This window comes from Saccopteryx bilineata, chromosome 3, assembly GCF_036850765.1.
Source record: "Saccopteryx bilineata isolate mSacBil1 chromosome 3, mSacBil1_pri_phased_curated, whole genome shotgun sequence".
Classification (NCBI taxonomy): Eukaryota; Metazoa; Chordata; class Mammalia; order Chiroptera; family Emballonuridae; genus Saccopteryx; species Saccopteryx bilineata.
Genome location: NC_089492.1, coordinates 65971709 through 65984501, shown reverse-complemented (window position 1 = coordinate 65984501; position 12793 = coordinate 65971709). Strand labels below are relative to the sequence as shown.

General features: G+C 37.6%; 1 protein-coding gene across 1 annotated transcript in view; it reads right to left on the bottom strand.

The window, feature by feature from the left end:
- The window catches only part of PREX2 (phosphatidylinositol-3,4,5-trisphosphate dependent Rac exchange factor 2), a 283206-nt gene that overhangs the window by 192764 nt on the left and 77649 nt on the right, over window positions 1-12793 (bottom strand). Inside the window, exons 3-4 of the mRNA XM_066266273.1 lie at window positions 1669-1740; window positions 210-332 (exon numbers count right to left, since the gene is read on the bottom strand). Of these exons, the coding sequence (XP_066122370.1) occupies window positions 210-332; window positions 1669-1740 (195 nt within the window). The remainder of the gene's footprint in view (window positions 1-209; window positions 333-1668; window positions 1741-12793) is intronic.

The window sequence follows — 12793 nt, the reverse complement described above, 5'->3', positions numbered from 1 at the left end:
GTTTATTCTTCACTGAGTAAAATGGATGATGTGAGGCACTCTCCCCTTTTCTGGCTCCAAGTGGAAGATTTCCTTGGCCTTAAAGGACCCCAAACTTTTGGTGTCCGATTTTACTTCTAATGCTAAATTCCCACATCCTACTGGGCCAAAAGCTAAACCTCAAAATGTCGGGGGGAGGAGCTTGTAAAATAAACAGAAGTTTATCCTACAAAGTGAAGAAAGCAGGTTCCCACTTCTTGCTGAGCATTCGGTTCAGGATGTAAGCATTCTTCCACGACTTTTAAGAATTCCTTATGTACTGCGAGGATGTCTTCAATGTTTGAGAACAGAATCTGTAAATAAATAAATGTGTAAGTAAGTGCAATAGAGAAGCAAGTATTATTTTTAAAGGAAGTCTAGGCAAGTATAGTATTTTCTTTCAAGCTGACAACTGCAGGGGACAGCTACCTATCCCACATCCGTCCCTTCCTCCCACCCAGCAGGCAGAGTACCAATTTTGTCTGAACATCCTCTCTACTCCCACACAGCTTTGGGAACCAGGAACCTATTCTTGACTCTCAGGAAAAGCCTGCGTGACTGACTCCAAGCATGGTGGTCCCACCACAGTAACAAGAATGGGCTGCAGGTAAAACACTGCAGGCAGACTGGCTGGCAGGCTTTTTGATCCTACAGAGGGTACCCTTTCCACTCTGGAAAGCTGCTTTGTCTGGCCAGCTACAGGGTCATTTTGCAGCAGTGGGAGGAGCCAGTCCAGGGGCAGAGCTGACAACCTGGATGCCAGAAGGAAGAGCTGAGGAGAGCACGGCAAACTTATTAACCTCTCTGAGTCCCCAGTCCTGAACCTTCTCTTCTGTCTAGAGCTCCTAATGTGAGAGTCAAAGTTATCTTCAAGAAAATCTGAGTAATCAGTGTCTTTTGCGACCAAAAACACAAAGTGAAATACTCCCATGGTAGGAGAATTTGCAAGTTAGTAATTTAACTTATGGGGAAACAAAGTAAGGAGAGCCTATAAGAACCCCTTGGAAGTTTTTATTTTCAGTAAAGTAAAACAGCATTTGGCATCAAAAATAAATATCAATGATGATTTATACAGCTTAAATGAGTAATCATGAATATAGCACAATTCATTTTCATTCACCATCCCGCCTTTTTTCCCCAAAGCTTCTCAAAATTATCCTTCCTTACAGTTTAAAAGGAAATGCTTACACATTTGGTTCCTAGTTGCAGATATTATGCAAACTTTCTTTTCTGCAATAATGGACCATCCAAATCATTTGCTCTTTAGTGATTAGAGACTGGAAGTCACATCTGCTCAAACCTATCCTCCAGAGCCACCTCTAGTGATCATCTGACACATAGCTGAGCTCCCGCCTGCCTGCTCTCTCTCAGATACTAAGTTCCTGGTCTTGGGTTTATATTTCTTCTTCTTTCTGGGCTTTCTTAAGGCCTTGGGGGGGAAAATGTCTCTACTATGTCTTCTAGTCCATCTTCTTAATCCCCATTTCTTTCGCAGACTCTGGTTTTCCTTTCCCTAATTATCACCCACACAAGTGAATGCATAAGAGCTTGTTCTGGGACTGCAGATCAGTGGGGAAAGTCCTACAGAAACACCACAGATGACATTTCAATTCAAGGAAACTAGTGTTTGGGTCAAGGGCACCTCCTCACCTTCACTGTTTCCTCTGTGACATTTTTGTCAACTTTTGATGCTGCACACTGGTTCATTCGGTGCAAGAATGCCTGCATTCAACAAGAGAAGATATTATAAAGGTAATATTAAGTTAATAAAATAACTGAGCTGATTAAACTAAAATTAATTTTTTTAATAAGAAACCAAAGTTTAAAAATCCAATAATTGTTGAGCATAATAGTTATATCATAAAAGGGGTCCCTTGTACCTTGCTGTTCCTACCTGGGAATTATATTTCCTTTATAGTTGTGGGTCAAGGCATAAGGAATCACATATGTATGAGTTAAATTAATCCACAGGACTCTCAAAGTTCTATGGCAAACATTTAGAAATGGGTGTTTCCTAAACTTCTAAGTTGTATGAAGTACAAAAGCCAAAGTCTAATGAAAATTTAGAATTTCTAATGAAAAATACAAGAGCCAGAAATTTTGAATTACCAGTTAGAATTGAGAGACTGACAGAGGGAGGGAAAGAAAGAGAAAGTGACTCTTCAAAAAGAAACAAAAGGATGTCTTTTCCCTTTTTATCCCTTTGTCCCCAAGTCTTAAGAAGCCAGAATTTATATTTCTGGGATCAGCTCAGCATTCTGCATAGCGCTATGGTACACAAATAAGTTTGTTAGCATTTCAAATATCTGGATTTTTAAAAAAATAAGCTGTTATTTTTGCAAAGAAAAAAAGTAGAATGAATTCACTATATTGGGCCTCAAAAGAGGAAGTTTAAAAAAAAAAGGAGAAGACTTTCCATCCAGCAAAGTTAGTTTCTGTCCTCAAGACATTGTCCATTAACTATCTAACACCCAGGTGAGACCATTCTTTCCCTTGTCTGTCTTAAGAACTCTGCCAGCTACCTGACAAGCAGGGCACCGACCCCCCAGGAGTCAGAGACGCTCTAGGGAATCTCCGGAGACTGTAGCAAACAAAATAAGGTAAGAATCCCACCTCTGGCATACTAAATATTTATCAGATTAATAAAACCCAGGGTTGGTCATGATGTTCCAAAATTATCACCCTCAGGACATTGCTAGAAAGAGTATAAATTAGCAGAACATTTCTGAAAATAATTTGACAGTATATCTTAAATTTTTAAATGGGCATTCCCTTTAACTCTAGAAATTTACCCTAAGAAAATATTCAGACCAGGTTTCAGTGTATTGAATATAAAAGTAGAAACATTGGAAATAACATAAATAGCCATCAATAAGAGAATTAGATAATATATTTTTGTACATTCATATTCTAGAATACATTGCAAATATATAATCATAAATGAAATGTTATAAAATTATATATATGTGTGTGTATAAAACAATTTGTCTCTAAAATACTGTTTGGTGAAAAGATTTACAAAGTAGCATTCTTGATATACACGCACATACATCTATGCACACATTTACAAGTATATATACGCACACACACGTGCATAATGTCAGTATGCGTGCATTCCAAGAAAAAATATGTAGCATATACCAAAACACAAACAGTGGTTACCTCCAAGTAGTAGGAAAGCTACCTTTGTACACTTTTATTTTTAGAATATTTGACTGTGAGCATGTTATAACATTTGTAAAAAGAAAAACTATTTGAAAGAAACAAAATGAATGAGCCACAAGTTCTTATCCTTAACATTCACTTAAGTGCCACATTCAACCAATTCATGTTTCATATTACATGACTACAAAGTTACATCAGCACTAATAGCTTCAATAGAATAAAATAATTCACCTGAATTAAATAAAATGAATAACAATATACTGGATGGTTACCTTAACATTTTTATTTTTAAAAAGCTTGATACAATTTTTGAACTATTTTCTAGTTTCATTTAGTTGGCAATGAAAATACAGGTTTTAAATTTTCTGACTTTAAGTGCCCATTTTAATTAATATTAATCTGTTTAATTTTAGTTTTTTCTTAAGTATTTTTCCACATACTTATACCAAGAGTGTTCTTTAGCCCTTTCCATTTAGTCTTAAAATACCATGGATGGTTTAGTTGCCTAGTTTACATTTCAATATTGACCACATAGTAAACAGGTAGCCTCTCGTGTAAGCAAAGCTTAAACTTCAAGTCTAGATTTATAAACCTTTTCTTCATAAACTGAACCTAGTCACATCCTGAAACCAATAAATTAAAGTAAGGAGCTAGTAAAAATGAATCAAAACGTGAGTTAGAAGGGGAAATACAAACTAATAAAGTAAACTATATCTTTATCTGACATTTTATCTTCTTATCCTCTGTGACACTATGGAACTTTGTACTTAACTGTATACAAAGAAAACCTGGAACTTATTATTAGCATTTCTGTCCAAGCGTTTATTTTTCACAAGAGCCTCAATTTGCACAACAGTGAAGGCAGATTTTAGACAGTTTGTTGACAGTGCCAATTTATAAAAACTGGTTGACATTTTTTGTAAAATGTTTAGGTCTTCCTTCCTGAAGATGGAGATAAATAATGTGAGTTCAGAATCATCCTTTAATAACCAGAATCTAGAGTCCTTTCAGCTTTGGTGCGTAAGGCATTCAACCTTCCTCATATCAATCAAGAAAATATTAATATCCTAGTCATAAAACCATGGGTGAGAGTTAATATGCTCTGCATTCAGTCATTCTCACTGGTCCAGAATTTCATCAGAATTAGATCATCTTCATTTTAATACAAATACATTTAAAATATGTACTAGAAAATAGCTTTTAATGCCAGTCATTCTCAAACGTTTTATTGTGTAAAGACTTAGAAAGTTACTTCCAAATGAAGATTCCCTGGCCTACTCCCTGAAGATCTGATTCACCACATTGGTTTGGGACCCAGAAATCTACATTTGAAGCAAATCTGCATTCTGATATAGCTGTTCTACAGACCACATTTTGATGACTATACCTTTATGCTTTTTCTTCCAAAGACTTTGAGAAACAACTGAGTCTGAATGAAAAAAAGGGGGGGTGCATTTCACCTTGACTTTCAATCTGTCAAACTCCCTCTATGTATACCATTCCCTCTCACTTACTGAGACAGCTAATACTCTGCCAGAAGACCACCCCCACAACAAACATCACAATCTGGGAGTAAACAAGTCTTAATAGTCTCCAAACGCTAGGGAGACGCAGAAACAGGTGAGCCAGTTTCAAGAGACTAAGCCATATCTGGAGGAATGAGGCTCGCAGATGCCCTTCCATGTACTTTCCACTGGCAGGTGCGCCAGCATGCAGTCACGCGCCAGCATTCCGCTAACACGATTCTGTACACTGTATTTCTAGGTGTCACTCTAGCCACGGCCGCTTTTTTCCTTCTCAGCAAGCAGAACTCTTCAACTTGATCCATATACTACTTTCTCCTATCATATTTGGTAAAATATGTTCAATGCTATATATTAAAGTTTAAGAAAGCTAAATGTTACACATTTGCTACCAAGAAATTTAAGGAAGAGAGAAAACTTATTAAGATACAACTGGGAGGTGACAGTGACCCCGTTTCCCCTTGTCTGCCCAACTGGGCCACTGATAGTTCATAAATCAAGTCCATGATGTGTTTTATTCTCAGAATACATATGCTAATTTCCTGATTTCAGTGTACTCAGTGATTTCTCTCAACTCCCTTTTGTCCTTTCCACTCGTGTCATTTGTCAGGTACACACAGTAGATTTCTCAAAAGTTCCATAGATTTTAGTGGTCTGTACATTCTTTTAGTGCAGGGGTCGCCAAACTACGGCCCGCGGGCCGCATGCGGCCCCCTGAGGCCATTTATCTGGCCCCTGCTGCACTTCTGGAAGGGGCACTTCTTTTATTGGTGGTCAGTGAGAGGAGCATAGTTCCCACTGAAATCCTGGTCAGTTTGTTGATTTAAATTTACTTGTTGTTTATTTTAAATATTGTATTTGTTCCCGTTTTGTTTTTTTACTTTAAAATAAGATATGTGCAGTGTGCATAGGCATTTGTTCATAGTTTTTTTTTATAGTACAGCCCTCCAACAGTCTGAGGGACAGTGAACTGGCCCCCTGTGTAAAAAGTTTGGGGACCCCTGTTTTAGTGTGTGTGTGTGTGCGCGCGCGCACGCTACATGTGTGTGAGAAAGAGAGAAAGACAGAGAGAGAAACAGACAGGAAGGTAGAGAGATGAGAAGCATCAACTCACAATTGCAGCACCTTAGTTGTTGTTCATTGATTGCTTTCTCATAAGTGCTTTGTTCAGGGGGCTCCAGCTAAGCAAGGGACCCCTTGCTCAAAACAGTGAGCTCCGCTAAAGCTAGCAACCTAGGGCTTCAAGCCAGTGACCTTTGAGCTCAAGCCAGCAATTATGGGGTCATGTCTATTATCCCACGCCGAGATGAGCCTGTGCTCAGGCTGACAACCTCCAGGTTTTGAACCTGGGTCCTCAGGGTTCCAGGGCAACACTTTATCCACTGCACCACTGCCTGGTCAGGCTTAACAGTCTATATATTTAATTCTAGATACCTGACACCAATCTGAATTTCATAATATTGCACAGACAGCGAACCATATTACTCCTATAAATATTCTACATTCAGAATGATCTTAGGAACAACTTATTTTTTAAATGTGGCTATTTAATATGGATAAAGATAAATTTTACATATAAAAGTGAAAGGGGGAAAATTTTTAATGGGCTACACTATTGCAGGAAACTGTATACTCATTTCATAAAAATAAATTGAAAAAATAAGTGTAAATATTTTCCTTTCACCCTTTAAAGTAAACAATATTATCACATCAAAATTCTTTAGATGATGTTATATTGAGTTGTATGCTTGAGAGCTGTATAGTTTGGTAAACCATGTTAACCCAGTAATTTAAAATATAAATTAAAAAAAAATCTTTAGAAGTTGTCATATTTTGTCTGAGAGAAAAACAAAGTCCTAATAAATGAAAAAGACCTGTGGTTTGAGTTTCTCTTAAACACCTGGTTGATCGTGATACCACTTTATTGGAATGGAGAAGTCTGAAGGAGGAATAGATTTGGGGGTGGGAGAATCAGCGTGTGTCTGGCAATGTTGAGTTTGAGATGCCTGTTGGACACCAACGTCCCTACCTCAAGTAAGGAGTTACTGTACCAATCTGAGGTTCTAAGGAGAGAGCAGAGCTGAAGGTAGAGTTGAGGATCTATAGCACAAAGACATAATGCAGGGAAAGTACACATGGAGAGAAGAGACAACTGGCCCCACTGGATAGAGAATATGGATAGAGAAAACAAAAGCCCCCAGGAAAGAACCTTGGGCACTCCAGCCAACATTTAGACGTCAAGCAGAATAAGAGAAACCAAAGAAGCCAGTGAGGTAGGAACAAACCCAGGAGAATGGGATGTCATAAAAGCCAGCAGTAGAGAGGGTTTCCAGAATAGGGGAGTGATCAACTGCTCTAACAATGCTGAGAAATCAAGACACATACGAGCAGATACACAACTTGTCAATATAGAAGTCAGTCAGTGGTGATTTTGACGATAACAGTTCCCAGTGAAATAGGTAGAGGGGAAGAGGAAGGTTCTGGAAATGGAGCCATTACCACAAAAAGTTTAAAAATTTTTAATGTTATGCTGATAAAGGGAGCAGAGATATGGGAGCAGATTTGAATCAATGGAAGGCTTATTATTTTTTTAAGTTAGATAATACTCTCAATTTAGTCTTCAGATCACATATTATGTTCTTTTAATATACACTGCTCACAGAAATTAGAGGATATTTTATAGCTTCATATTCAGTTTGAAATATCCCCTAAGTTTTGTGAGCAGTGTAGTTTCAGGGAAACTTCGTAGCCTTTCCAGCCCACTGGATACCACCTTTCCCTGAACAACTACAGATACCCAAATTTTTAGTAGAAATACTTCTCTCAACGTGAAAAATAGCAATAGACATGCATATCATGGTGCTAATATTAATCTGCTGATTTAAATATTTATTAACAATAAACTATTAGAAATAATTCAACAATTTTATGCTTTGTGCCAGGCATTGTTTTTGGCAGTGGCTCTTAAATGTTTCCGTCTCAGGATTCTTTTATAGTCTTAAAAATTATAAAGAACAGCCCTGGCCAGATAGCTTGATTGGTTAGATCATTGACCAGAAACATAGTGGTTGCTGGTTCCATCCCCCAGTCAAGGCACACATAGGAACAGTTCAATGTTCTTGTCTCACTCTCTCTCTTTCTCTTTCTCTAAAATCAATAAAATAAACATTAAAATATAAATAATTAAAATAATTTTTTTTTTGTATTTTTCTGAAGTTGGACACGGGGAGGCAGTCAGATAGACTCCTACATGCGCCTGACCGGGATCCACCCGGCACGCTCACCAGGGGGCGATCCTCTACCCATCTGGGGCGTTGCTCTGTTGCAACCAGAGCCATTCTAGCGCCTGAGGCAGAGGCCACAGAGCCATCCTCAGTGCCCAGGCATCTTTGCCCCAATGGAGCCTCGGCTGCGGCTGCAGGAGGGGAAGAGAGAGACAGAGAGGAAGGAGAGGGGGAGGGGGTGGAGAAGCAGATGGGTGCTTCTCCTGTGTGCCCTGGCCGGGAATCGAAATTGGGACTCCTGCATGCCAGGCCGACGCTCTACCGCTGAGCCAACCGGCCAGGGCTAATTTTTAAAACTTATAGAGAACCACAAAGAACTCTAACTTTCATATTTTATGTCTATCAATAGTTAATATATTAGAAATCAAAACTAAGAACAAATTTAATACTTATTATTCAATAAGTTCATTTATTTATAAATTTATTAAAAATCAAAAATAAACCAATTACAGGTTAACTGTACATAATATAGTCTTATAAAAATGTTACCTTTTTCCAAAATAATTTAGTCAGAAGTGTTGTACTGTTTTATATAATTACAAAATTTTTTAGGGTCTAGGTAGAAAATAGCTAATTTCTCATATATGCTTCCATTTGTTGTGATATGTTATTTGGAAACATATTTCTAATGATAGTGGGAAACATTTTCAGTTATTTGTGGGTATTCTTCTTTAATGCTACACCAAAACTAAGTAAATGGTAGTTTCTTAGAAGTTATTAATGATGTGGAATCTGAAACCCTATCAATGAGCTTTTTGTACTGATCCATTAAAACCCCAATGATCTATCTTGTAATCTGAAGGAACCTTTTATCCATGTGTGATTTTATAAATTTAACATCGATTAACTAAGACAAGCAAATATTTGAAATATTAACACATTTCATTATATATTATCCAAAAAACCACATCCCATAAGTTAATATCATTAGGAAAGTCTTTTTTAGGAAGTTGTCAAAGCTCACAGTCGTAGACATAACTTCTCCAAAATTCTAAGTTCACTCGCAAGCTTGAATTTATCATCAGCAACAAATACTTTCCATTGTTTTCCTTGAAGTGACAGGCTCACTTCATTGTCTTTTGAGAAAGTATCTGCCAAATGCCTCAATTTCCTGAAACTGAAGCCACTGTTTGCCTCACAGTTGTTACTTCAAGTAAATAACATATGTTCCATAGCAACTCAAACAATCACACACATTCCTTCCCTGGAGACAACCATAATTATGCACCAGAAGTACTTAGGTGCACGTCCCATTTCACTGTACAATTTATTAAAAAGACATGTGCTCAAGAGTCAAGATTTAATAAAACTAATAGTTTTTACAGCTTTATCAAGAACATTCTTAAGTGAAACTGGCATCTTACTATGCCCGCCCCCATGAGTGGGTGACAGTGAAATATACTGTTACCACCAGCACAGTGTCATGCCATGCCTTCATTCATACCAAACCATCAACAGGTTTACACACCATTGCTTCTGTACCATCAGTACAAATGTCAACACAGAAAAAAAAAGCAAATAAAATTTTAGTATACAATAAAAATTACTTTGACCTTTCAAATCTCCTATGAAGATTTCACAGAACTCCAAATGTCTGCAAACCACATTTTGAGAGCTACTGTTCTAGGCATGTAGAACATATTCATATTCATTTTGAAATATCCCCTAATTTTTGTGAGCAGTATATTAATAAACAAAATAGTCAAAAATCCCTGCTTATGTACTATTGGGAAGAGACACATAATATGCAATAAACATAATAAACATATATGGTATATTAGAAGGTGGGTGCTAAAACTCAGTAGTGAATTAAACATAATAATAATAGAGTATCCATGCACATTTGTAAAACCCTATAATGCCTTGCGATAATTCCTAGGCTCTCCAAGATCCAGGGCCCAAAATTTGGCACCATGAATCTGAACACCATGCAATTCTGTTATTTAATTAAACTTGACCTTTCTCTTGTTACATCCATGGCAACACTTCTCATGCCAGCCAAAGCCACCTGTTCACTTTTCTTTCTTTATGTCCTACTGTCTGCACTCACATGAGACCAACAGTGGGATGGGATGCTGTAGCCTCCCGTTACAATTTCCAGTCACCTCCAAGGAGAAGAAAACAAGCATTACTCCTCTTTATTTTTACTGCCAAGCACTTGGGACTCATTTGAGTAGGGAACTAAAACAAGTCAGAAATACAGGAATATTTACAAACAATAAATGTTTTTAAAATTATCTTACAATGGTGGGCCTGCTCTAGAGTTTCAGACTCCCATCACTGACTTCTGGACTCTCCCTCTGTCTTGCCCTCTTTCATAGTCACATCCCAGTTTCCCAACCACAACAGCCCTCCTGCTCCTCCCCAAACCTGCCATGCTTACATCCACCTTAGCACCTTTTCACCACGGGCTTCCTCTGCTTGGAACACTCCTTTCTGGATGTTCCCTGCTGGCACTCAGTTCTCAGCATATTCGTCACCTCCTGATAGGTCTCTCATGACCATCCAGTGCGACATGCTCCCTTTGCCAAGCCGTGTCACGTCCTGTCACAGTCTTCTACTTTGTTTACCCCACAGCACTGCCCACTCCTCCATGTTCCATGCTCTGTGTCTGTCTGTTTGCCAGCCTCCCACTCTGGGACAGCAGCTCCATGAAGACAGAGACTGTGTCTGGTTCACTGGGTATCCCAGCACCTACAGCACTGCCCAGCACTTTGTAAGTTCTCAAAAAACTTCAGTGGAATGAGTGGAGAAATTTTTCTTTAACTAAGAAACATTGTTGTATCTAAAGACCACCAGAGTGAGTAGTATGAATTTCCCTAGTACATTACCTTCCTAAATATTCCCAAATAGTGCATTATCTTCCTAAATATCGTTCCCCGAATCCAGATACTCAGCAATGTAAAATATAAGAATATCATACAATCGTTCTCTTTTCTATCACCATCTGCCAGCATTTGACACTACTGACACTGGGGACCAGATAAATCTTGGTTATAGAGCCTGTCTCGTACATTTAGGAGATTTAACAGTTCTGCTTACTGGATGCCAGAAGCAAACACCACCCCTCATTATAACAACCAAAAATGTCTCCATATACTGCCTCATGCCCGCCCAACCCCCAAAGTTGAGCACATTGGCATATAAGTCCCAAAATACCTATAGCAATGCCACGTAAATTCACAAATTTGAGGTTAAAGGGTTTTAGAAAGTATTTATTGAATTTACTGAGGTGACATTGGTTAATAAAATTATCCAGATTTCAAGTGCACAATTCTACAATACATTATCTGTACATTCATTGCATTGTGTGTTCACCACCCAAGTTGTCTCCCTCCATCACCATCTATCCCTCCTCTATCCTCTTCCACCTCCCCCAACCCCCTTTCCCTCCTGCAGTTCCCATACTCTCATCTGTGTCTGTTAATTTTTTTATTTGCTTAATCCTTTCACCTGCTCTGCTCAGCCCCCAGCCCCCTTCCCCTCTGACAGCTGTCAGTCCGTTCTCTGTATCTATGAGTCTATTTCTATTTCGTTTGTTAGTTTATTTTGTCCATTAAGATGCTCATATAAGTGAAATCATATTCTTGTCTTTCCCTGACTGGCTTTTTTCACTTAGCATAAAGGTTTCTGAATTATCAACCTCGCTGAACAACATTATAAAAATGAGTGAGCTCCCATGTCTAGTTGAAGTTTTGCTCAGTCCATTATCAATAAATGTGCTGGATTATGAATGAAAAGTCAAACACATTTTTAAGAAAATTATAATTAGGGGGAATTTATGTTTAAATTTACATGTTGTTACAGTGAACACTAATTTAAAAATGCTGTCAATTTGTATGTCCACTCTCCACCAGAGTGTAAGTTTCTTCAGAATTTGAGTAGCACCTTCTCACTTTCAGAACAGATATTAGTTTGCCCCTAGATGGCTATAACAACACTACATCCATACTAAACTCCAAAACGTACAGAAGAGTAAATCATTTGTTAGTAGCAGAGTAAGTAGCACTTAAGACTCATCTTTATGGGCATCTATCATTCTGTAACCACAGAAAATGCATGCCATACCTGATTACTCAGATGCCCAAAGAGATCACAGTGACACCCAAATAGTACGTCTAAGTCCCCAGCAAAAGCCCTTGGATTGTTGACGTTTTTAGTACTTAATACCAAAGGGGTTTGTTGTGCTTGAGTTATTAAGAGCCTTTTAACATTCACTCAATTTCCCATAAAAATGTGTTTTATTCTTTTTTAGAATTATTAAATCAAAGTGAACATTGCCATGAACTTGGAGACTAGAAGATAACTTTTCATCATACTTATCAGATTTTTAAAACTCTCCTGAATGAAATTTTCCAGGATTTAATGATAATTACTGTCTTCTATTTGGCCTCAATATATAAAAGGCAGCATGACAGAACTGTGTTCTTCAGTTTTTCATAGAAATAACTCATCTTTGGCATGTGACCAGTGCACAGACTATCTAAACTTTTTAAAGATGTTTAATAGTTTAAAATGTTTAAAAGTTTAAACTTTTTAAGGAGGTTTAACAGGTGGCTGGAGAACCAATAGGGAAACCGGACAAAAGATAACAGAGAAATCAGAACCATTCTCAAAGGAATTATGATTATAAAATCACAACAACTGTGAAAATGAAAGTGACAATCCAGCAATTTATTGAGATGATTATAATAAAATAATACAATAAATGCAAACTTTTCTAAAGTTGCCTTTTTTATTTTTTAAAGTTTTTATTCTTTTTTTGTGAAGTTTATGTTTAATATTTTTTATTTTTTTTGCAAT